At 44.4% G+C, this 26,392-nt stretch overlaps 1 protein-coding gene across 6 annotated transcripts in view; it reads left to right on the forward strand.

The window, feature by feature from the left end:
• Positions 1 to 2,154: 2,154 nt before the first annotated feature.
• Positions 2,155 to 26,392, forward strand: part of SLC26A4 (solute carrier family 26 member 4) — a 50,141-nt gene continuing 25,903 nt past the window's right edge. For 3 of the 6 annotated variants that reach the window (XM_039247250.1, XM_039247253.1, XM_039247254.1), the window contains exons 1-7: positions 2,557 to 2,928; positions 4,525 to 4,664; positions 11,060 to 11,170; positions 12,761 to 12,945; positions 14,270 to 14,434; positions 22,104 to 22,256; positions 23,334 to 23,416. In XM_039247250.1, the coding sequence (XP_039103181.1) occupies positions 2,768 to 2,928; positions 4,525 to 4,664; positions 11,060 to 11,170; positions 12,761 to 12,945; positions 14,270 to 14,434; positions 22,104 to 22,256; positions 23,334 to 23,416 (998 nt within the window). In that variant the 5' untranslated portion in view covers positions 2,557 to 2,767. Of the gene's footprint in view, positions 2,194 to 2,555; positions 2,929 to 4,524; positions 4,665 to 11,059; positions 11,171 to 12,760; positions 12,946 to 14,269; positions 14,435 to 22,103; positions 22,257 to 23,333; positions 23,417 to 26,392 lie in introns of those variants that run through there. The other 3 variants (XM_039247249.1, XM_039247252.1, XM_039247251.1) reach the window with 3 other exon arrangements.

A 26,392-nucleotide genomic window follows, 5' to 3' on the forward strand; every position in this document is an offset into this window, starting at 1 on the left:
TGCCTCTATCTCAGTGTGGTTGAGTTACACATCCAATAATATGTTACTTATAGAAAGTACACTCTGTGCATGCCTGTACACTCTCTCTATTGACACACATATATGCATATATATGGAGAGAGATGTTTAGTACATGTCTAGTACATGTAGCAAGTTATTAATAGATGTATATTTTGAATAACATACAGAACTTTAGAGGGACAGTAAACCCCTATCATAGGATGTTTAATAGCATCCCTGGCCTCCATCCACTAGATTTCAGTAGCGTACCCTCAGGCGTGACAACAAAAATGTCTCCAGACATTGCCAAATGTTCCCTGAGGGGTAAAATAGCCCTTAGTTAAGAACCACTGGTATATACAGCTGATCTTCGACCAGCGTGAATGTTAAGGGTTTCCAACAGTGTGGAGTCAAATCTCCTCGAATAACTTATGTTAAATTTTTTTATACTTTATTTTTGAGACAGAGAGAGACAGAGTATGTGGGGAAGGGGCAGAGAGGAAGACACAGAATCCGAAACAGGCTCCAGGCTCTGAGCCGTCAGCACAGAGCCCGACGCAGGGCTTGAACCCACCAACCGTGAGATCATGACCTGAGCAGAAGTCGGACGCTTAACCGGCTGAGCCACCCAGGCGCCCCTCTCGAATAACTTTTGACTTCCCAGAAATTTGACTGCGAAAAAGGCTAACTCTTGATTGGAAATCTTACCTATGGGCAACATGTAATAGTCTATTGACACATATTTTGTGTGATTTATGTATCATACAATAAAGTAAGGTAGAGAAAACAAAATGTTATTAAGAAAATCATAAAGAAGAGTTTACAGTATTGTACTGTACTTATGAGAAAAAAATAGATAGGTGGCCCTGCGCCGTTCACACCTGTGTTGCTCAGGGATCTACTGTACAAGCAAAACCTCCCCTGTGAGTGGATAGAATTCTCAAGTTCATGATCTGGATTTTTATTTTTGGTTCCCTTCTTCAATCATTCTTAACTTGATTTATAGTTTATTAAGTAATCTCCACATCTAAGGCGGGACTTGAACTCGGGGCCCTGCGATTCAGGGCTGGTTGCATGCTTTTCTGGCTGAGCCAGCCAGGCATCCTTTAACCTTCTTTAAGGGTCAGGGAAGTTTCTGAAAGCTGTTGACTGATTTGTTTATTAAGAACATGCACATGTTCAGACCTTGCGGAATACAGTTCCGGGGAATTCACATCGGGGTTCTCCCGAGGGGAGTTCTGTTTCCTGGAGCTGAAAGAAGGGTCACGGGCTGGGTTTTCCAGCGAGGTGGGCAGCCACGAGCCGGTGCCCAGAAGGTGCACAGTTTTGACCTCTCTTCTGCATTTAGCTCAGAACACTGATGATGGGAGAACCTTCCTGTTTACTAAACTCTCGGTCTTTCGTCCTCACCCGCATCGGTCAGTTTTAGCAAGGCTGATCCAGCAGAAGACCCGGAAGCGTGCTGAGGTGGGAGAGGGGCTGCCCCTCACCTCTTTCCGGCCTCCGCTCCCCTCTAACCCAGCTGGTTCCTTCGTCAACCGCCCAGGCGGTCGGCAGGGAGGGAGTGACCCCCCGACGCCTGGGTTGTGACACTTAACACACGGGCGCACGCGGAGGGAAGAGCGCGGACACAGTGTATCTAAACTTTATGAGTAAGTTAGGAACCGTCTCTAACCAGCGGCCACCGAGTGCTTCTGGAGAAACCCTTTCTAGAAACGCAGGGCGTTCGTGAAACACAAACCCGGCCGCCGCCCCTTCCCTCCCGCGCCCAGGGCGCTGGCGAGCTGTGTGCCCGCCGGCGGTGCGTCTGGACCCCCCACAAGCCGGGCCACGGTCAGGGTCAAGGTCCCAGCGGCCGCGTTCCCACGCAGGGCCCTGCCCCCCGCGACGCGGCTCCCCGTCCCGCGCCCGCCCGCGCAGCCGGCCCGGGAGCTGGGCGGTGGGTGGGGACCCTGGTGACACCCAGTAAGGCCTCCGACCTTCCGGGTCGGGTCGGGCAGGGAAGGCAGCGGGAGGGGCGTAGCGTGTCCTTCCCGGTCGGATGGACGGGCGGGAAACGGCGGCTTTGGGCTCCGCGTTTCGACGGAGGTGTCTCTGTTGCTGCATAAATAACGCGTCCCCCGGCCTCCGGCGCGCTCGCTATAAAGGCGGGGGACCCGCGGCCCCGGGGGCGTTCCGGGCGGGGCCGAGCAGGTGAGCCGGCCTGACCGCGCTGCGCCTCGGCTCCCGGGGCCGCGCCGGCTGCGGACCGGCCGCCTGGGGTCGCGGGGCGCGCGGGGGCGGCGCAGCCTTCTGCCTGAGAGGCGGAGACGGAGCGGGGACCCCAGGCCTGCGCCCCGTCCCCGAGGTTCTGCCCCGGGAGAGCCGCCCGCGGCGCACGCGGCCTCGGGCCCGGGGCGGTGGCCTGGGGTCCCGCGTCCGGCCGGGGGGCCCCTGCTCCTCTCCGGGGCGCGCCGGGGTCCCGCCCTGGGTCGCGAGCGGCCAGAGAGGGGAGCCGAGTCCCGTCCAGCGCCGCACGCGCTGCGGGTCCATCCCGGGTCGGGGAGGCTTCAGGACGCGGACAGCGCCCCGGCTGCCCGAGGAGGGGACGCGCTCGAGCGCCTGAAGACCCCGGGGCGGCCTCGCGTCCCTCGAAGCCTGCGGCCCCCACGCGCCCCGCTGCAGGCGGGTGCGCCCCGGGATCGGCGGCCGCAGGCGGGGCCGGGCGGCCGCTAACGTCCCCCTGTCCCCTGTCTCGGCCCCCCTCCCCGCCTCCGCCTCGCAGGCCATGGCAGCGCCCGGCAGCGGGTCGGAGCCGCCGCCCCCCGAGTACGGCTGCGGCTACGTGGTGTCGCGGCCGGTGTACAGCGAGCTCGCCTTCCAGCAGCGCTGCGAGCGGCGCCTGCAGGAGCGCAGGACGCTGCGCGAGGGCCTGGCCACGGGCTGCAGGTAGAGGGCGGCGCGCGGGGCGAGGGCGCGGGGGGCGCGGGGGGCGAGGGACGCGGGGCGGGGGACGCGGGGCGGGGGACGCGGGGCGGGGGCGAGGGCGCGGGGGGCGCGCGGGGCGTGGGACGCGGGGCTTGGCCGGGGGCGAGGGCGCGCGGGGGGCGAGGGCGGGCTCAGGGCGGCCCCGGCTCCTGCCGTCCGCACGGACCGAGTCCGGGAAACTCATCCCGGGAGCGCGTGCTCCGAGAGCCCCGTCGCGCGCTCGCCCCTTCCGTGAGGGTACCTGGAGCGCGCTTTGGGGTACACCGGGCACGCCGGGCACGCCGGGCTCCTGCGGCCTTCTTGCGAAGGTCAGGCTGGAAACAGTGGAGAAGAAAGGGGCTCCATGGAAGAGTTCACGGGTAAACCCGTCACCTGAGCAGGGGCCCCTGAAAGGCCCAGCTCATCTAGGAAGGACGCCGCTCAGACACGGAGCCAAGGCCTCCCCCCAGGGAGGGGGGTCCCCCAGGGAAGGGGTCCCCCAGGGAGGGGGGTCCCCCAGGGAGGGGGGTCCCCCAGGGAAGGGGTCTCCCAGGGAGGGGGTCCCCCAGGGAGGGGGGCCTCTCTCACGTCCCAGACCCCAGCAGGCCCCCCGTAAGGAGACATCGCCATCGAAACCAGCTAGAGAACTGTCAACTGGTGACAGATTTTCTTTCTTTTAAAAATCCTTTTATTACAGAACGTAAGTATATGTAAAAGTAGACCGAGTCGTGTCCCGAAGCCCCCCTCCGAGGTGTTCCCCAGCACCCGGCTTCAGCAGCCAAGCTCTACCGCCACCCGCTGGCCCCGACTCTGTGATTATTATTATTTTTTTTTTTGAAACGATTCCACAGAGTGTATCTTTTTGTCTGTATATTTCACTTTATATCTCTAAGGACTCTGTAGGAAAAAATAACCACAATTCCCTTATTACACCTAAAAAATAATTACACCTAAAAAATAATTCCTTAGTATGAAAAACATCAACATTTCCAATTGTCTCATAAACGTAAGTGAAAGAATTTTGTTGAATGAAGAGTCAAATAATGTCCATACACTCTTAATATTTGTTTTCTCTTGTCTTTGGGTGCTGAATTGAAAAAATACTTAGTAGCACGGTACAACAAAGTATAAATTTTTCATGTTAAGTTTTGTTTTTTTTTTTTGTATAAACTGGCGCCCAGCTTGTATTGCCAAAATAAATAGAGCGTGTTTATTTTCCTTTAAAGAAAAAGAAGTAGGAGAAGGCGCCTGGGTTAGAAGTCTGAAAATTAATCTCCATTTAGAGCCTCCACATTGCTCGACCTGTGGCTGGTCTAGAAAATGGGTCCTTGTGTAGGGATATTTTCTCAGAGGATTACAAAGGTGGGAGAGGGAAGGGACACTGAATCCTCTGTTTTCTGCTGCAGCGACTTAAAAGGGTAGGTAGAGTTCTTGGCAAAAGCACGGTAAGTGCTTGAGGCTTAGTATTTTCCATGCAATTCTTACTCTTTTTCTAAATGGTTATGAAGATCAGCAGGGTCCAGCCCATGGTCATGGCCAAGATGGGACTAGAAACTCCGATTTCTTGCCTTCTGACAGTTGTTCAAGGAAGAGAGGCCTGGCCGTGCTGAAGACTCTCCTGCCCATCCTGGACTGGCTCCCCAAGTACCGGATCAAGGAATGGCTCCTCAGTGACATCATCTCGGGAGTCAGTACTGGGCTAGTGGGCACTCTGCAGGGTAAGTGTGGGTGACTCGGCTCCGCGAGAGTGACGGTCTCCAGGCCATACCTTCCTCCTGACTCCGGGCGGCTGTGCCCAAGGTTTGCTGACCCCTCGAGGTCTTCATCTTTCGTCTAGAGCCCTGAGTGCCTCGATTCGCCTCTCCCCTCCTCTTCCTTCGAGCTCGCTTCCTGGGAGACGCTGCTGCCTCCCCCGCGGCATGGCGCCCGCTACAGCCCTAGCAGCTAGGCGGTGGCTTCTCAGTCTCTATTGACTACAACTCACAGTAAGAAATACACATTACATCTCGATCTACACACACGTATCTCAAGTTTTGAGAAATACTCATCTTCCTCCACTACGAGTGATGCACTTCTAGTTTCTATTCTGTCCTGTGCTGTTCTGCTGAGATTTCTTAAGTGACCATTGCAGTCCATTCAATTATTTTGCATCCCACACATGGGTCTTGACCTACAATTTGAAAGTGGCTTAAAGGGGAGGGGCGCCTGGGTGGCTCAGTCGGTTAAGCATCCAACTTTGGCTCTCAGATCATGATCTCACGGGTTTGTGGGTTCAAGCCCTGCGTCAGGTTCTGTGCTGACAGCTCAGAGCCTGGAGCTGCTTCATTCAGATTCTGTGTCTCCCTCTCTGCCCCTCCCCCGCTTGTGCTCTGTGTGTGTGTCTCTCTCTCTCAAAAATAAATAAAACATTGAAAACTTTTTAAATGGCTTAAGGGAAAGTGAAGGAAGTGTTTTAGTCTGGAGTGTTATATATAAGTGTTTTTTTTTTTCTGTCCTCCTTCCTTTTTTTAATCCATCAACCTTATTTTAATCTCTGGCAAAATGTCTCAACAGAGGTGCTTTGTTTTGTTTTTAAGCTGGCTTCATACTTTATTTCCATGAACCTCTTGGAAATCTGTTGCACAGTTGGTGAATAGCACTCTGGGCATTCTTCTCTGTCCCCACCCCCATGGGCTTGCTTCAGCTGTTCCCCCCAACTCTACCAAGTCTTTGGACCATGGAAACAAGTCTCATTTATTATTATAATTTTACGGGGCACCTAGTATGCTCTAGGCGCCAGGTATGCTGCCATGAATGAGCTGTACCACCTGCTTTCAAAGAGCTCACGGTCCACTGGGAAAGTGGATAATAACCATTCAACAAGGGCTGTGACAAGGGTAACAAGGCCCAGGAAGTGAGCGTGCACAGAGGCTCACAGCCCGGCCTTAGGGGATTGGGAACAGCTTCCTAGAGGTTGAGCTGTCAGAGTCGACCTTCTGTGGAGGTGAGGTCTGAGAGTGGCAAATAATGGGAAGTAGGTCAGGGTGGGGATGTGTGTGGAAAGATGGCTTGGAAATGGACTATTTTAGAAGTTAGTAATAGTCGTTGAGCAATGTCATGAGCCAACCTTTGCCCCAAAAGCTCTCAAGGTTACTCGGAGCAGGCCAGGTAGATGTCCCCAGAGGAGGGTGTTCTGTGTCCCTCGTGTGAAGCCCCGGCCTGGCCAACCGTGTTTTCCGTCACAAAGGAGGGTGGGAGAGGAGGTTGGGCCGGACAGTCCGTTAGTTAGACGACGCCACGTGAACGTGTGCACAGTGAGCTCTGCTGGAGCAGTTCCGCGCGACTCCTGAGGGACAGGGACCGTCCAGCTAACGTGCGTTTAGCTGGGGCCTGGCGTAGGGACTGGCACAAAATAGATGGCCTCATAAACATTTGGTGAAGGGGACTGAATTGCATTTCTGTAAGGAATCACCTTTATATGTGGAAAACAGTATTTCAAACTCCATAGCTCCCAAATTTTCCAAGACAGGTTTCTTGTAAGAATTAACCCTACTTGTAATTTTGTCTACCAAGTACGAGACACTATGCTGGCTTTGGCCAATTATCTTGCTTAATCCTCACAAAAATTATTATTAACTCCTTTTCCATAGATGAGAAATCCACAAAAATTTTTTTGTCTCTATAAAGTTATCTTTGTAAGTTTTGGGAGGCTAACCTGGTTCATGTATGCATTCATTCATCCTTCACTTAATAATACTTATAAACCAATTCTGGATGCCAGGCGTTCAGCCCTGAGGATTAAATGGTTTATTGACAGTACAGATATGACCTCATGGAGTTCCATTTGAATTGTAGACAGAAGGATTAATTAAATAAATAAAAAGATAAAAAGAAAAATAATTACAGACTGTGATAGATGTAATCCATTGTGTTGGAATAAATACTCTATAATAGGGATTACTTTGAGGAGGGAATATTTACTTTATTTCTTTATTTCTTTTTTTTTTTTTTGAGAGAGAGCGCAAATGGAGAGGGGCAGAGGGAGAGAGAGAGAATCCTAAGCCCTCTCCACGCTCAGACATAGGGCTCAATCCCATGACTCTGAGATTCTGACCTGAGCTGAAGTCAAGAGTTGGGCCCTCTACCGACTGAGTCACCCCAGGTGTCTCTGGAGTGTTTATTTTAGGGACAATGGTCAAGGAAGTCCTTACTGACACGGTGAAATTTAGTCAGAGATCCAGAGGATGAAGAGACCGCCGTGACAAGAGTAGCAAGGGGAGTTTACCAGCCAAAGGCCCAAGGCCAAAAGGAGTTCAGTATTTTCAAGGGAGGAACAAAAATTCTAGTGTGGGTGGGTGTCGTGTGAGGGGCGGGGGCTGGTAAACAGAACGAGATAAGGTTGGGCAGGGCTGGCGTCAGGATGGACAGCGAGGCACTGACTCTCAGAAGGTATCCTTCAATATTGTGCCTCAGGCACCTGGCTCGCCTCACCCGGCCCAGCCTAGAGGATAGGTGTGTCAGTTTGAGCCAGATCCGCAGGAGATAGAGAGATCCACGTAGATCTGGAATATATTTTGGAGCAGCAACCACTGCTGTCTACTGATGGGTTTAATATGATGAAAATCCCAGATGGCTCCAAGGTTGTTGGCTTGAGCAACTGGGTAGATGGTTATGTCACTTATTAAAATGGCAAAGATTGGCCAAGGGGCAGTTTGGGAAGGAAAGTGAAGAATGTCCTTTTGGACATGCTAAGTTTGAGATATACGTGAGACCTCTAAGTGGAAATGCCAAATATAGAGTTGGAGCTACTTCAAGTGTGAAGAGCAGAGCAAGACATCTGAGCTAGTTAGAAAAATCAGGAAAGTATCCCTGTAGAGGTACTCAAAGCTGAGATTTCGGAAGGGGTGCTCTTGTGTCTTGTGGCGACAAGCTTCGGGACACAGCACTGGCCGGATGGCTGAGCAGTGGGCGAGCAACTCACCAGACAGGTCAGGCTCAAGTTACTGAGAAGCCACTTGTTGAGAAGGATCACAGGGTCTTTTTGACTTTCGTTATAAAAAAATGCCCACTAGGCAGCAAACGATCAGCGCAGGCATTTTAGGACCGTCTTCGTTCCCAACTACAAGGAGACGGCTCTCTGGTTTCTACTCTGCCTTCTAGATGCTTCCAAACATTTGTGAGCCCCACCTTTGTCAGCAGGCGCCACCACCCTGCACGTGGGGGCTCCCAGCACACATTCCACGGCTTACACCGACGGCTTCGGTTTCTGTACAAGTGGTGTACTTTCAAAATTGTCGCGCCAAATTCCTTTATAATAAAGCTGGTTAACAATATATTTGGGTAGCCGTTGTCCCTAAGTAGGACACTGTATGGAAACAGAAAAAGTCCCTGTTTTTTCAGGCCTGTAAACACTGCAGAGCCCAGGTTAGGAAAGTGAAGTTTCAGGAAGACTTGGAAAAAGTGCACAGAAAATAGATTGTTTTTATTTCCTGCTCCTCCCTCCCTTTGCGGAGCCATCTTTCTACTCCATTTTCTTGGATGAGTGAGTAATGCCATTGCTCGTTGTCATTCGTGTCTTAAAATGATTGCATCAGTAATACAGATTATTCTAGAATGCAAATTCTGTAAGAGCAGAGACTTTCTTTTGTCCAACCTGAACCCTAGAATAGTGCTGGCACACAGTAGGTACGTAATCAATGGTTGTTGGGTGATGCACGAATGCGCTTTGTAGGGAACCGGAAAATACATCTAAAGAACATGAAGAAAATACCTCTTCACAAACTAGAAGTCTCCTTTGATCCTACCATGTAGACCAGCCATTAATATCTTAGTAAATGGCCTGCTAGACATAAATGCAGATCTATGTAAAAGAATAAAGAAATGCCAAAATGATAAGCACTAAATTCTGGATAGTGGTTGCCTTCTGGGGGTGAGGACATGATTGAGGAAAAGCAGAGTTGCAGCCTGACTGGTGATTTGTTTCTTCTTCCTCCCTCCCCCCCACCCCCTTCATCTCTCTCTCTCCCTTTCTCTTCCTTCCTGCCTTCCTGCCTTCCTGCCTTATTGTCTGTCTGCCTGTCTGTCTGTTTTTCAAGATTTTATTTTTAAGTAATCTCTGCACCCAATGTGGGGCTCAGACGCACAACACTGAGATCATGAGTCATACCCTGTACCAACTGAGCCAGCCAGGAGGCAATTTGTTTCTTAAGCTGGATGGTGAATAGATGGGCGTTTATTTTATTATATAGTCTTTGCATATCGAAATGACTTACTATATTATTGAAAATCTTTTGAGATTTTTTTTGTGCATGCAACATGCGTGTTTACTTTTATAAAAGGGGAGCATGAATGCTTACCACGATTTTGATTCCTGCTTTTTCTTCACTTTTTCTTTGTGCTCTCCACATCTCCGTGTTAGGAAACATATTTCTATATATCACATCAATTTCAATTTATAGAATTACAGTAGGCAAAGTATAATTTAGCTAATAACTTTTCCCTTTTGAGACATTCATTCAGTACTAATGTCGGGCAGTTGTGAGCTAGGATATTTAGGTTGTTTTTGCCCCTCCCCCCCCTTTTTTTTAACTGCTCTAACTGTAATCCTTTGTTAAGGGCCCAGTGATCAAAGGGCTTGATTTTCTCTCACCGTAAGTGAGTGAAATGTGAGAAGGTAATTTAAGTAAGATGTGCTGACTACCTAAGAAGTACTTAACAGGGGAAAGAACGCATTGTGACAGTCTACCAATTCCCATGTACACAGGAAAGCTGAGGCTTCTCCATAGCGCGCCAGCTGGGCCCCGAGGCTGCTTGGGACAGACAGCCCCGCGGAGGAAGCCCCCTAGAGTCGACTGGCCTGCTGCTGTGTAGAACTGTGATCTTTTTCTTTGTTAAGATCTAACTTCTGTTAACAAGAAAGGGGAAGAGGGCAGTGCAGCGGTGCCTGTGTCCCTCTGAACATTCATTCACACGAAACACCTATGTGCAAAAACTGCTCTGAGACCTTGGACCACATTGATGACACTAAAAAAAGTTTTTTTATTTTAAGTATATCCAAGTTAACATGCAGAGTCATAAGGGTTTCAGAAGTAGAATTTAGTGACTCATCACTTGCACTCACAGCACTGACAGTGCTGATCCCAACAGAGGCCCTCGTTAAGGCCCATCACCCCTAAAGCCCCTCCCCGTTCCCCCACCTCACCAGCAACCCTCAGTTTGTTCTCTGTCTTTGAGAGTCTCTTAGGGCTCGTCTCCCTCTCTGTTTTTATCTTCTGTTTTTATCTTCTGTTTTCTTCACTTCCCTATGTTCACCTGTTTTGTGTCGCAAATTCCACATATGAATAAAATCATATATTTGTCTTTCTCTGACCGACTTATTTCGCTTAGCCTAATACATTCCAGTTCCATCCATATGGTTGCAAATGGTAAGATTTCATTGTTTTTGATCACTGAGTAACATTCCATTGTGAATCTTCTTTATCCTTTTATCAGTTGATGGATGTTTGGGCTCTTTCCATAGCTTGGCTATTGTTGATCGTGCTAATATAAATATTGGGGTGCATGTGCCCCTTTGAATCAGCTTTTTTGTATCCTTTGGATAAATACCTAGTAGTGCAATTGCTGGGTCAGAGGGGAGTTCTCTTTAATTTTTTGCAGAACCTCCACACTGTTTTCCAGAGTGGCTGCACCAGTGTGCCTTCCCACCAACAGTGCAAAAGGGCTCCCCTTTGCCCGCATCCTCGCCAACCTCTGTTGTTTCCTGAGCTGTTCACTTAGCCACTCTGATCGGAGTGAAGTGTTATCTCAGTTGGTTTTGATTCGTACTTCCCTGACAGAACTGATAAAAATTTTAACCAGCTGCCTTGCCTTTTTTCCACCCATCTGATCATTGGATAATTGGATTACCTGTCAATTCAATTTATTTATGTAGGTGATGTGTGTGGACACAATCATTATTCGGCTGAATTAGACCATATTCTATACCCTAGTCTAGCCGCAGACTGCAGGCAATATAAGGAGACCACTCAGGGCAAGCTGCCAAGTGGGGCTATCTATGAAAAAGTCTTTGTTTTCACAGTAGAAATAATACCACAACTTTTATTTGTGAATTAAATCATTTCGGATGTACTTGCAGGCATGGCGTACGCTCTCCTGGCTGCTGTTCCCGTTGGATATGGTCTCTACTCTGCTTTTTTCCCTATCCTAACGTATTTTATCTTTGGAACATCAAGACACATCTCAGTTGGTAATTATAAGCATATACTATGATTGTATTTATTCATGTTTAACGTGTTTTGGCTATAGTACGTGTATTATACTTCCATATCTTTGTTAATAATGTCTTCCAGGAAAGCAGGGCTTCAATGTTTTGCCTGATTTTTCTATTCAATGATGCAGCGGTTCTTCTTAGCTTTCAAAGTAACATCTCGTCAGTATTAAGTTTATACTTAACTCTTTTTTTTTTAATAAAGAGGAGAACATTGAAAGGTTGGTCAAAATGGCAGCCTACCTTCAAATTCTAGCATATTTTTATTTTTAAAAATGTAATAAATGTAAGTCCATATTTAGAAAGTGTTCTCTTCCAAAATAGAAAATATCTTCAAGAGGTCTTCAAACCTCCTGTTTTATTAGACTAGCTTATCATTTACTAAATAATGTTCATCAAATACATATTCATCATTTCATTAAAAACTATACTCATTTTAAGTCACTAATACTGGAAAGCTGGCAAACTTGTGCCAAAACTATTTGGAAACTAAGCTTAGCTTTCCTTCTTTGTATGGCTCAAAATAGGCTTATTTTCTGCTGTTCCTAAATTTTGAATTCTCTTTCTCGCTAGGATGTTCTAGTAAATGAATGTCTTAATGCTATTTTGTGACTTTGACATTTATACTTGAGATAATTTTGCGCCTACATCCATCTGCTGGCTAGACGTGTCTACCTGGACAACCCTCTTGAAACAAACACAGCCATGTCCCGTACCTCCAGCCCATGTCCTTGTCCTTAGTTGTACTGTCCCCAGTATCTAGCACACTGCCTTGTCCACGGAAGGAGATCAGGAAAAGGTAGTTAATTGAGAACACTTCCTCACCTGGGAGAATCTATCCGTATCAAATGCTTGACAACACGAGGAACGTAGGAGCTGGGTTTTTTCCTCTTTGGTAATCGATCCGTTTAGGCACTCCAGGTTATTGGATTTTGGTAATGAGCCCTCCCAACTGGTAAAGGCTTCCGTGACCAAAGGATAGGATCATCATCACGTATAAAAACATCAGGAGTGAATGCGTGAAAGGGGATGCTTTTAAAGCATAATATCTTCTAGACTGGCATGTGATATGAAAAAATAATTTGTCTCAAAAAGAGAAAAAGAGAAACTATGTGCTCTCTTTGCCGTTTATCCTAATTCGGACCCTGTAATATTGATCAAGCTCTTCAGCTCCGCAGAGATCAGGACACTGGATGCTCTGGGAAATGAGCTTGTATGGAATAAGCGAGATGGAACAAATCAGCACCCAGCTTGTTTGCCGCCTCTGCCAACAAGCTCCCCACCCCCTGCCCCCGCCCCAGTTCACATGAAGACCACACACAGACCGCTTAGACAACCTCCCTGGAGTATTCACAAAGCATCCGGAATGCTATATTGTAATTGCCTATCTACATGTTTCTCTTGCTCATTTCTGGGTCACAAATGCCTTGAAGCGTCTGCTTTGTAGCTTCTTCTGTGAAGAAGCAATATCTTCCCAACCACGGTGAATAATTTCCCTATGTAGACGTGTTGGTGAACCTAAACATGTGTGATGAATAAGTATTAATTGATGGACCTTTTCTTCCCCAGGGCCTTTCCCGGTGGTCAGTTTAATGGTGGGATCTGTTGTTCTGAGCATGGCCCCTGACGAGCACTTTCACATATCAAGCAGTAATGGCACTGCATTCAATGCCACCACGCTAGACTATGAGGCTAGAGATGCAACAAGAGTATTGATCGCAAGCACCCTTACTCTTTTGGTTGGCATCATACAGGTAATGGGATTACAAGTACAGTATAGGTTGGCATGATTTTAACATGAAATAACAGTATAAAGCATGTGAACTTAAAGATTCATTTAGAAGCACAACCGAGCGATTTATGGGACCCCCAAGGTTCTTTTCTAACTTATATTGTTTTAGGTCAGATCCTGAAATAGTCAGCAAGACCTTGCTTACTGGGGTTCAGATATCCTAAAAGTTAGAGGCAGGAAGAAAATCAGAAGAACATGTGTGATTCCATTTTTTTCTCTGTATTGTTCCAATTTTAGCATATGTGCTGCCAAAGCGAGCACCCGGATTTTTTATTAAAAATTTTTTTAATATTTATTTTTGAAAGAGAGAGTGAGCGGGGGAGGGGCATAGAGGGGGGCAGAGTACTCAAAGCGGGCTCCGAGCTGTCAGCCCAGACCCCTACATGGTGCTCAAGCCCAAGAACCATGAGATCATGACCTGTGCCCAAGTCAGATGCTCAACCAACTGAGCCACCCAGGCGCCCCATGTGTGATTGTAATGAGAATGAGGGAAGGGAAGTATGCAGAACCCACAAAGGAGAAAAAAGTGTCCTGGTGAGCAGAGCCGTGGGATCTGAAAGTCAAAGGAATAAGCCACATGATTTTTGCATTTACACATTGCATATCTAGAAACACTTCAAGGTTCTCATTACCACAGTTTTCAAATTTTAGATTGGTAGAGGGGCATTGGGAAATCCAGATTTGTTTCCTACAAGTATCTGTGTGTTATCAGCAGGTTACCAGAGTTTTAACTGTTGAGTTTATTTTTTGTTTTTGTTTTTAATGTTTATTTATTTATTATTTTTTAAAGTGTTTTATTTACTTCTAGGAGAGAGAGAGAGAGAGAGAGACAGCGTGAGCAAGGGAGGGTCAGAGAGAGAGGGAGTCACAGACTGAAACAGGCTCCAGGCTCTGAGCTGTCCGCACAGAGCCCGACGTGGGGCTCGAACCCACGAACCGCGAGATCATGACCTGAGTGAAAGTCGGACGCTTAACCGACTGAGCCACCCAGGCACCCCTAATGTTTACTTATTTTTGAGAGATAGCACAAGTGAGCACGAGTTGGGGAGGGGCAGAGGGAGACACAGAGTCAGAAGCAGACTCCAGGCTCTGAGATGTCAGCACAGAGCCTGACATGGGGTTTGAACTCACAACTGTGAGATCATGACCTGAGTGGAAGTCAGACGCTGAACCGACTGAGCCCCCGACGCCCCTACTGGTGCTGGTTGGTTTAATTCGTTGCCAGTTCAAGAGAATTGGTCCTTCTTCCAGGCAAACTTTAACTTTTTCTTTCCTTCTCATACTAGTTGATATTTGGAGCTTTGCAGATCGGATTCATAGTGAGGTACTTGGCAGATCCTTTGGTTGGCGGATTCACAACAGCTGCTGCCTTCCAAGTGCTCGTCTCACAGCTGAAGATCGTTCTCAACGTTTCCACCAAAAACTATAATGGAGTTCTCTCCATTATCTATGTAAGTGTGGCTTCTTACTCCGGAGATGGCTCACGGAGAAAAATCTGTTCTTTTCCTCTGTGCCCTGAGTCGGGAGAGCGTGTGTTCCTCCGTGCCGTACTTTGGGAAGCTATTGAAAACATTTTTCTCTGAAAGAAAGCAATAGAACGAGGAGTAACATTGAAGACGGCAGATTTTACAAATCATCGTTCTCAGCTGGTCAAAATGGGTCCAGAAGTATCACTGCACTTAAAACTATGAAGGAAAACACAGTGGTATAATGAAGTGAAGCCTGGTCTAGGATGCCACAGACTTGAGTCCCAGACTCCACCGGCCTCTGATAAGTTGGGTGGCCATAGACACATCATGCGGCTGAAAGCTCAGGTTTGGCGCCGGACCCTGGGTTAATATCCTGACTCTTCCGTATACTAGTTAGATGAGCAAATCACCATGCCCCAGTTTCCTTCTCTGCCAAACAGAGTTGGTGACAATATCTATATTCATACTTAAGTTAAATAAGGGTGTAAGAGCAGCACTTGGCCAGAGGCTGGTACATTAACAAGTACTCAAAAAAAGTAGGTTGGAATTATTTCATATCTCAAGGCTTCTTTTTTTTTTCATTTGTAAAATGAAATGATGAGCTGTAGCTCTAAAGCCCTTTCTAACTGTGAGAGTCCATAAAATGCATAATGTAAAGGTCTCAGCAATTATAGATGAAAAGGAACATCAGAATCGGAGGTGACTCAACATGCAAAAGAGGATGTAAGTCACACTAATTAGATTTGAAAAAGTTCTTGGATCTAAATCTATGTGCTATATAAAGCATGCTATCGATGCTCAGAAAATGATAATGATAGTAACATGATGTCAGTCCAGCTTGAGGTGGATGACACTATGCCAAAATACTGTGCTAGCCTTGAGATGGGGTTTCAGTCCTTTACGGACCCACGTATTAGCTTCTAAAACAAAGTAAGGCCATGTGTTCATATGTGAAAATTAGTGATGTGGTCAGGAACGTGCTCAATTTCCCAACAGTGTCATAATCCCACATTCCCTGTCTGTTCAACACATAGTGCCGAGCATCTGTTAGAAGCCTGGTACTGTGCTAAGCAGCAGAAGTAGGTAGAGAAGATAGTGTAACGCGGTGATTCATCAGGGGCTTTGAACTTCCGTAGACTTGAGTTGGAATCTTGGTTTCACCGCCTACTACCCGCGTGATTTGGGGCGCGATGTTATATACAACTTTCTGTGCGCCTCAGTGTCTTCAGTTGTAAGATGGGAATAATAATAGTAGCTGCCCCTTAGCATTGTGAGGATTAAAAAGGAAAATCTGTGTAAAGCACTTAGCACAATAGGTGGCTCATGGGAAGCGCTTCTTTCATTATTATTACCGTTACTGTTGTTGTTATTGTTGTTACCACTATTTTTATGGCGATTAGACCTTATGGAGCTTACTGGTCACTTCTTAAGGACCCAGCCTATTAACACAGGCTGTTTTCTGATTCAAGATTATTTTTGTCGTGGCTTTGTTTGCAACCAGGTCCTTGGTTCATTTGGAAAGCTTCTGACTGCCTTTCTCTGACGGGCTCCCTCGCATTTGCAGTCTCTGGCGTGTCTTGCATTTCCTTGCTTTCCCACGTTTCCTGACTACTGTTCATTCATTTATTCCTTGATGGTCATTCATACAATCCATCTATTCAATAAGTATTTATTGACTACGTCCTATGTGCTAGGAACTAGTTTCTCCCTATAAAAAGCCACTGGCCCCTGCTGAATCCCCCAAGAGACCCTTAATGAGTGTACTCACCTCTTCGTGAACCTCGCTTGGCCTGCTTCTACGCAGATCACAGGAGGCTCAGGCCAGGTTACCCTGGTCCCTGGCGATTGGGGGACCTCACCGATAGGAGAATGAAATAGTTCTTCTGGTCTCCTGGGACTATGCTTTGTGTTTTATTTTTAAGTTTTTATTTTAATTCCAGTATAGTTAACATACAGTGTTATATTGGTTTCAGATATACATGTAGTGATTCAAAAATTCTATACCTCACCTGGTGCTCATCATGACAAGTGCTTCTTAATCCCCATCTCCTGTTTTACCCATCCACCCACCCACTGGAAACCATCAGTTTGTTCTGTACAGTTAAGAGTGTGTTTCTTAGTTCCTCTCTTTCTTTTCTGATGTTTGCTCATCTGTTTCATTTCTTAAATTTCACATATGAGTGAAATCGTGGTATTTATCTTTCTCTAACTTATTTTGCTTAGCATTATAAGCAAGCAAAGCTCTCTAGCTCCATTCATGTCATTACAAATGGCAAGATTTCATTCTTTTTTTAAGGCTGAGTAATAATCTATTGTATGTATATATGCCACTCCTTCTTTATCCATTCATTAGTCGATGGACACTGGGCTGCTCCCACAATTTGGCTATTGTAAATAATGAGACTATAAACACAGAGGTGCATGTATCCCTCTGAGTTAGTGTTTTTGTGGTTTTTTGGGTAAATACACAGTAGTGTGATTCCTGTATCATAGGGTTGCACTGTTTTTTACTTTTGGGGGAAACCCCATATTGTTTTCCACACCAGTTTGCATTCCCACCAACAGTTCATGAGGGCTCCTTTTTCTCCACATCCTTGCCAACACTTGTTGTTTCTTCTGTTTTTGATCTCAGTCATTCTAACAGGTGTGAGGTGGTCTCTCACTGTGGTTTTGATATGCATTTCCCTGATGATGAGGGACGTTGAGCATCTTTTCATGTGCCTGTTGGCTATCTGGATGTCTTTGGAGAAGTGTCTGTTCATGTCTACTGCCCATTTTTAAGTTGGATTACTTGTTTTTTTCGGTGCTGACTTGTATAAGTTCTTTATATGTTTTGCGTACTAATGCTTTATTGGATATGTCATTTGCAAAAATCTCATTTAGTAGGTTGTCTTTCATTTTCGTTAGTTGTTCCATTTGCTGTGCAGATGCTTTTTATTTTTTTGTAGTTCCAATAGTTTATTTTTGCTTTTATTTCTCTTACCTCAGGAGACATTTAGAAAAATGTTACTATGGCCGATATCAGAGAAACTACTGCCTGTGTTCTCTTACAGTTCTTTGACGCTTTCAAGTCTCACATTTAGGTCTTTCATCCATTTTGAATTTATTTTTGTGTGTGGTGTAAGAAAGTGGCCCAGTTTCATTTTTTTGCATGTTGCTGTCCAGTTTCCCAAACACCACTTGTTGAAGAGACTTTTTTCTCATTGCATATTCTTTTCTACTTAGACAAAGATTAATTGGTCATTTAATTGTAGGTTTATTTCTGGGTTTTCTATTCTGTTCCATTGATCTATATGTCTGTTTTTATAACAGTCCATGCTTGTAACCGAAACCACGACCCTGAAATCAAGATCTGAGCTGAAATCAAAATCGGACGCTTAACTGACTGAGCCACCCAAGCGTACCATGTTGTTTTGATTACTGTAGTTCTGTAATATAACTTAAAGTCTGTCGTGGTGGTACCTACAGTTTTGTCTTCCTTTTTCAAGATTGCTTTCACTATTCAGGGTCTTTTGTGGTTCCATACAAATTTTAGGATTATTTGTTCCAGTTCTGTGAAAAATGCTATTGGTATTTTGTTAGGAATTGTGTATATGGCTTTGGGTAGTGCAGACATTTTAACAATATTTGTTCTTTCAATCCATGAGCATGGTATGTCTTTCCATTTCTTTGTGTCTTTCCTAGGAAGATGTTTAAGATGAAGCTTGCCGCAAATGATCCCACTTTGAAACAGGGACAAAGCAATCAAGAAATACTAGAACAAGGTCAAAAGTAGTTTTTAAACCAAACATGACTATTATGGGACTTATGTTCTGTGGAACATTGCTCTTGAAGTCTTAAGTTAGAGAGTATCATAGAATTTTGAGAGAATTCCTCCAGGCCAGTCAAGTTGGATGAATATATTTCCATCTTCCCTGTGTGATTATGTCTCTAAGATTGCTCTTCTGAAAAGAAAGGATAAGCAAATTTGGAAAGGATTGCATAAGAGTTGAATGAACCACTCAGTATCTGAACAGACAATTTCATTTAGGACATTCTGGGCTGCAATCATTCATGAAAGAACCTTTCAACAAATGCAGGGTAGTCATGGACTCCTTCCAGGAAAAATTGGAAGATTGTTGTAAGATACTTTCCTTGGCATGTAGTAACTTAACATCCCTTTTGTTATAAGGATGTACTTTGGATTGTTTCCCTACCCCAACTCTTCCCAAGAAAGAAGATAATTAATTCAAAGACTTGGAGGTGGAAATATTGGGACAGTATGAAAAACTAAAACTTTACTTAGCAAATGCCAGAGACACTGAAATGTGGGATGCAGAGGGGGAATAGCAGGATGCTGGCAGAATTCACAATTAATAATACTCCTCAAGCCACCAGGTAGCCACTCAGTTATGTAAGTAAATCACGTAGCACATTGAAGAGTGAATATGTTGGGGCGCCTGGGTGGCTCAGTCACTTGAGCAGCTGAATCTTGATTTCAGCTCAGGTCATGATCTCACAGTTCATGGAACTGAGCTTTGCATCAAGCTCTGCACAAATAGCATGGAATATAATCCAAGAGCCTGCTTGGGATTCTCTCTCTCTCTCTCTCTCTTTCTCTCTCAAAATAAATAAGCTTTGAACAACTCTATATATAAAAAAAAAAAGAGTATGTTTTCCTACCATTCATCTTGACTGGCTTGTTTCACTAGACAAAGAGTTTCTACCTGCTTACTGAAGTGATACTACCTCCTCATTCCTTCCTTTAATGAGGAGAACCACACTGAAAAGTTCTGCCCAAATGATGAGAGTTTTGAAGGCTTGATCAGATTCACTAATTCTCATCTGTTTCGGTACATAAAAATTAAGCCATTTTAATAAGGAAAGTAACACTTGAAGGGTTGATCTACATATGGGCAAAAGTTGTTTCTGGTAGGAGGAAATACCTTACCACAAGGGATGATTATGAAGGGTTTGTTATATTTATAAAGATGAATTAAAAATAAATTTGGCCCAAAAGTTAACTGATAAACTTCCTCATATGTAATATCAGGTATCTATTTTTTTTCTTGTGGCTTCCTACCTCCAGGTAATGCTAGGCAAAGAAGGAAGAAATTATCTAAGTGAAATGGTCCTAAAATTCTCCAAGCATGGGGAAATATAGTAAAATATTTTCCATCACTGAAACGATCATTATTATGATTTGAACTTTTCAGAATATTAGGTTGAACTATGGATTCATATGTGTCTTCACATTTTAAATATATTTTAGTAGGTATTTTAATAGTAATCTAAATTAGAATTAATTTTTAGTACTTTCTTAGAGTCTCATTTCTATTATTTTTGAATGCAATCTGACTACTTCAGTTTATATGGGTAAATTTTATTTCCACATAGACTAAACTTTTTATTGAAGAATTTTTTGTAAGAGATGACTCATGTATGCAACTAATATATTTATATGCTTGTTTAATGCAATTGTATAATGTAAGCTGGTTTTGTTGTTTGCAACTCATATTACATTTTTAATACACTAGAGGTGCTTTGTATTCAAAGGTCTGAGTAACTCCCGTAGACTAAATGGGGATCCTGAAGTGATCATTTTTGTAAGGTGAAAATGTTTTTTCACGATTGGGATAGTTATCTGATTGTTTTCAAGTTTGAATTTTCCCCTCTTGAGTTGAAAGTAAACCTTTACTGTGTAGACAATTAAGTGAAATATTGTATCTAGCTTGTGAGTTAATGAGGTTTGTCATCAGGAAATTGATGACGATGTGAAATTTGAGAAACTTAACCGATGATCACGGGGGAAGGGAATGAAAAGTAAGATATAAACAGAGAAAGAGGCAAACCACAGGAGACTCTTAAATACAGAGAACAAACGGAGGCCTGATGGGGGCGGGAGCTGGGGAAAATGAGTGATGGGCATTGAGGAGGGCACTTGACGGGATGAGCACTGGGTGTTGTATGTAAGTGATGAGTCACTGGATTCTACTCTTGAAGCAAGACTACACTGGGTGTTAGCTAACTTGATAAGAAAAGACGACAGAAGGAAAGTTGATGATGTGAAGGGCCAGACGCAATACCATCATGGCTCTGGGGCACGTAGGACTATTTGCTTCTAGGACAGATGCCCTAAACTCCCGGGTCACTGTGTCTGCTTGTGGCACTTCTCCATTTTCTCTTTTGCACCCTGCTATCACCTGCTTCCTCATTTGCTGTCAGTGTATCTGCCTCTAGCAATTTGCCCTGACTCTGGAAGGCAAAGTAACTTTGTTGGTATTGGGTTTAAAGCAAGAGCAAAAATACTCTGAGTGAAAGTCCAAGGGGCTTCCTGCTTGAACTCTCATTCAAGGACTTGGAGGATGGATTTTGCTGGCATGAAAACACCTCCCCTCATTCCCTTACTCTTGAATGTTCTCCAGAGAGTTGGAGTTGCTGGCAAAATGACTGGTAGATCACCTAATGTTTGTTACACAGAATCATTACTGGATTGTCATTATAATTATTTTAAATATAGCTTGTCTATAAAATTAAGTACGAAATACATTATAAATGATCAGATGGTCCATTCCTTTATTTTCATATAAAATATATCTATAAAAGGACTCATTCAAAAAAAGTAACCTTCACTGAGATATTTTGTCTCAAAGAATTAAAGAATACCTTCCTAAGTCATTCCTTCCACAAAACCGAAGCTGCTGGAACAAAGGTATTAGTGTTCTGCCTCGGGATTCTCCTTCGTTAATCTTCCTAGATTCCCAGAAACCTCCTATTTACAAAACAAAACTAGTTAACTAGGTTTTTTTTTTTTTTCCCCTGAGTTGGCTTGTCTGTCCACTTGGAAAGAGTTGTTTTTATTTAAGTCATTTCAGTTCAAGTTTGAACTAAGTACCAAATTAATTTCCAAAAAAAATTATACTTGAACTATACATCAATTCTATAGCTTTTCTTTGCCATGAAGAATGGATCAGTCCCTGTGTATCTACATATGAAGTATTTAGGTATTTTTATTACCACCCATATAATTCAGGGTTGGGAAGAGTTTTACCTAAAATACTGGCTAATTGGGACTTTTGGGTTTATCAGTTTTTAGTCTCTATAATACCACATCAACATTGTGAAATTAGGTCACTTAATAGCCCCTGTAAAACCACTTTAAGATATAAACTTTGAAAACTTTTCTGCAAGTGGAGCACCTGGGTGGCTCCCTCAGTTAAGTGTCCGACTCTTGGTTTCAGCTCAGGTCATGATCTCACGGTTTGTGAGATCGAGCCCTGTGTCAGGCTCCCTGCTGAGCATGGAGACTGCTTGGGATTCTCTCTCTCTCTCTCTTTCTCAAAATAAGTAAATGAACATTAAAACTTTTCTGCAAGCAAAATTCAACATAAGATATTTTTCTTTTAAAATAACTCATTTTATTGTAAAAAAAATGCAGATAAACAAAAATAAAACGGTAGATATCACCCATGGTTTTATGACTCCAATTAACTGTCACTAATAACTTGGTGGTATATATATATATATATATATGGCAAAGACTGGATGTTTTTAATGGTCCCTGTGTTAGCCAATACATTTTTATGATTTTATGTGAAATTCTTAAGTGTTTTTGATGATGATATGATTTTTCACATGGGAAGAATATAAAATTATTCTTTTCTTTTTACAGACTCTGATTGAGATTTTTCAAAATATTGGCAACACCAATCTTGCTGATTTCATTGCTGGATTGCTCACCATTATCATCTGTATGGCAGTTAAGGAAGTAAATGATCGATTTAAGCACAAAATTCCAGTCCCTATTCCTATAGAAGTAATTGTGGTAAGTAAAACATGTAGTTAGAAAATTTGGCATTAATTGGTTTGACAAGAAAGAAGTTGTGATATATATATGTTATTGTAATATATATATGGTAATATATGTATGTATCACAATGGGACATTACTGAGCCATAAAAAAGAATGAAATCTCGCCTTTTGCAACAACATAGATGGAGCTAGAGAGTATAATGCTAAGTGAAATAAGTCCATCAAAGAAAGACAGATACTGTGTGGAATTTAAGAGACAAAACAAGGGGCACCTGGGTGGCTCAGTCGGTTGGGCGTCCGACTTCAGCTCAGGTCATGATCTCGCGGTTCGTGGGTTTGAGCCCCGCGTCGGGCTCTGTGCTGACAGCTCAGCTCAGAGCCTGGAGCCTGTTTCAGAGTCTGTGACTCCCTCTCTCTCTGACCCTCCCCTGCTCACGCTGTCTCTCTCTCTCTCTCTCAGAAATTAAAAAAAATAAATAAATAAAATTAAAAAAAGGAACAAAACAAGTGAACAAAGAAAAAGACAAAAAAAACCCCAAAAAACCCCCAAAAAACCCTGGAATCTTAAATACTGAGAACAAACTGGTGGTTGCCAGAAGGGAGGTGGGTGGGGGGATGGGTGAAATAGATGAAGGGGATTTAGAGCGCTCTTATCTTTTTTTTCAATGTTTATTTTTGAGAGAGAGAGAGAAAGAGAGAGAGTGTATGCAGGGGAGGTGTAGAGAGAGAGGGAGACAGAATCCAAAGCAGCTCCAGGCTCTGAGCCGTCAGCACAGAACCAGACATGGGGCTTGAACTCATGGACTGTGAGATCATGACCTGAGCTGAACTCTGATGCTCAACCAACTGAGCCCCCCAGGCGCCCAAGAGCACTCTTACCTTGAATACCACAAAATAATGTATAGAAAAGTTGAACCATTATGCTGTACACCTGAAACTAATATAACACCATCTGTTAATTGTACTTGGATTAAAAAAAAAAAAAAAAAAGAAATCAACAGGGCAGACTTCCCAAAGGGGAGACCAAAAATAATAAAAAAGGAGTTGTTAGAACATGGATTTTTTTTAAGCCTTTTTGTTTTGTTTTCAGACAATAATTGCTACAGCCATTTCATATGGAGCCAACCTGGAAAAAAGTTACAATGCTGGCATTGTTAAATCCATCCCAAGGGGGTGAGTGTGGACTTCCTCTTAGGCAATACTAATATATTAAGTCAGAATTTTCTATTTAAAGGAAACCTTTTATTATAAGCTTCATTTCATTGGTGCTCCCTCAATAGTCTTCTTTGTGTGTGATCTTAAAGGAACATCCAGTCATGCAAACTGTCAAACGGTGTGTGTGTCGATAAAATTTAAGCCATTTGTTTAAAAACAGCTCCCATGCACTCTGTCCTTTTCTCTATTTTCTTAAAATATGACAGGACATGTATGGTTACCACCAGACTCCTGATTTGAACTCACATGTGGAATTATAATATGATATAAATAGAATAAGGGTTAGTAACGGCTATTCCTCCAAGAACAATCTGCTTAAGGATTAAGGGACATCTGGCTTCAATTCTCTACCATTTAGTTTAATCAATCCTAAATAATAATTATGCCACTTGTTCCCATGAATACAATTTATTATCTTGAAAGGGACGTTTTTTATATGGTTGGTAATTCGGTGAACTAGAAGAGTAAAGAGCTGAGTTCCTTTGTCCACTTCCGTCACCGTCTAGATAGATGACAGAGAGCGGGGGGGCTCCTATAAAGAAGGGCAATGACACCTGCTGAGTTCCTAACTCAAGCTTATTCTGCTCTGCTGAGATCTCTCAGAAGATGTACCGAATGGGCCAGGTACACTGTGCTGTAATTTTATCATACAGCCTTAAAAAAGAGGCCCAAAGATTTATTAGATCCGGAAACACCAACTTCTAGCCATTATGACCAGTCTTACTGTTAGATAGGCAAAGAGAACTAGTTTCCCCTTCTCCCATCCAAGTACTAACCAGGCCCGACCCTGCTTAGCTTCCAAGATCAGATGAGATCCGGCGCGTTCAGGGTGGTATGGCCATAGACCAGCTTCCTTTTCTTATTATTTATTTTGAGAGAGAGGAGAGAGAGAAAAAGAGAGAGAGAGAGAATGAGTGGGGAGGGGCAGAGAAAGAGGGGACAGAGGATCCGAAGCAGCCTCTGTGCTGTAAGTGCAGAGCTCAGTGTGGGACTCAAACCCACAAACCATGAGATCATGACCTGAGCTGAAATCAAGAGTTGAACGCTTAACTGACTGAGCCACACAGGTGCTTCCCACCACCCAATTTTTTTGAAATTACTTTCCAAAGGTGCTTCATCAAGTGATTCTTATGATCAATATTTTGATAACGAATCCTGATGCTGGGAGGAATTTCATGATAAAAGATGTAATATGGCTATTTGTGGCCTTAGGGCATTTTCATCCCATTGGATGGTTATAAACAACTACATAAGCCATATTTCATGGATCCTTTTTGTCCGGCTTCCTAAGAGTTAATACTGACAGGCTGTCCACAGCAAATGCCCTGTGCCACAAATCCACGTTCCACGAGTAGGTTTGAAGAACTCATTTTTGCCGCCCCCAGTCCTTCTTTCTGGCCCTGTCCAGAGCTTTCCTGATCACTGTTCTCCTGAAGTGGATCTCTAGCCTCCTTGGCCCTTGGGTTGAGTCATGGCGACTCCTCTGAGAGACCGCCTGGTGTGGCTGGTCGGCCAGGCTGACCTAGCCGGCCCCAGGGACTGTGAGCCCCTCTGTCAGGGCAGTGAGCCCAGGTGTCTTGTGTGTCGGTACTAAGTACTTACACGTGCCATACAGCCTTTACTCGTTCCAGTAACCCTATGAGAAGGGTATTAGGCCCCATATGACATCTAAAGAAACTGGAACTTGGTAAGTTTAAATAATATGCTCAAAGTCAGAGAGTTACTTACAGAGTGATGGGGCCAGCTTTCAGGTTCTTGGATTTCAAGCCTCTGCACGTTGTGACCTTGGGGAATCAAGGACCTGGTAGAAGGATCTGGAATTGGAGAAGTAGGGAGCCAGGCAGGCGGTGGGCTCAGGCTGAGATCAAAACAGAACTCTTTGCAGGACTGAAGGTTTAGGGATAACAGACCTAATTACCCGAAGGAGGGCTGGTTGAGTCTCAGGAGTCAGAAGACTGGCTTTAAAAAGGGAGGTCCAAGCTCATGTCCAGGCACGTGGAGGTGTGATGCCGGCTCACGCCAGGGCTGGATCGGGGTGTCTGACGCCCCATCCTCCTACGTATGATATCCGTTCCCAAGCCTACATGTGGGTCAGCATGGGATGTGGGGGCAAGGAGTCTGCAAGTAACCTCACCTGCAGGGAGAAAAAGACTACAGGGGTAGAGAACCAGACAGATCTTGTTACATAGGAAATGAACCTTGATGCCTGAGCCTCCTACTGAATGACCTCGAGCGAGTCACTTCACTTTTCTGAGCCTCAGGTCCCTTAACAACAAAAGGAGAGAGGTAGATTCAACAATTTCTAGGATATTAGATTAGGATATTAATTTCGGTAATATTAGGATATTAGCTAGCTCTAAATTTCCATGGTTTTCTATAACAATCTCATTTCTTCTTTAGCGCTTCCCTCTAATTAGAGGGGGGCCTGTAGTTTCCTATTAAAGGGAACTCAGGGGACACCTGGGTGGCTCCGTCAGTTAAGTATCTGACTTTGGCTCAGGTAATGATCTCACGGCTCGTGGGTTCGAGCCCCACGTTGGGCTCTGTGCTGACGGCTCAGAGCCTTGAGCCTGCTTCTGATTGTGTCTCCCTCTCTATGCTGCTCCCTCGCTCATACTCTGTCTGTTTCTGTCTCAAAAATAACCTTAAAAAATGTTTTCAAAGGAAACTCAGGTGTAAGTGAGGTAGGTGAGGGAGATTGTTTTAGTGGGTTTTTTTGTTTTGAAGTTTTTTGGCTTAGGGACTTCTGGATATATACTCTATGGATAGTTATTGAGATATAGCTACACGGAAATCATTCTCCTAATACTCATATTTGGGGACAACTGTATAATTATAAACTTGTAGCTTTCTTTTTTCTTTCTTTGTTTCTTTGTTTCCTTCTTCCTTCCTTTTTTTAAATTTAATTTTTAGTGTTTATTTATTTTTGAGACA

Source organism: Hyaena hyaena, unplaced genomic scaffold (genome assembly GCF_003009895.1).
Source record: "Hyaena hyaena isolate Hyena2069 unplaced genomic scaffold, ASM300989v1 scaffold_294, whole genome shotgun sequence".
In the NCBI taxonomy this organism is placed as follows: Eukaryota; Metazoa; Chordata; class Mammalia; order Carnivora; family Hyaenidae; genus Hyaena; species Hyaena hyaena.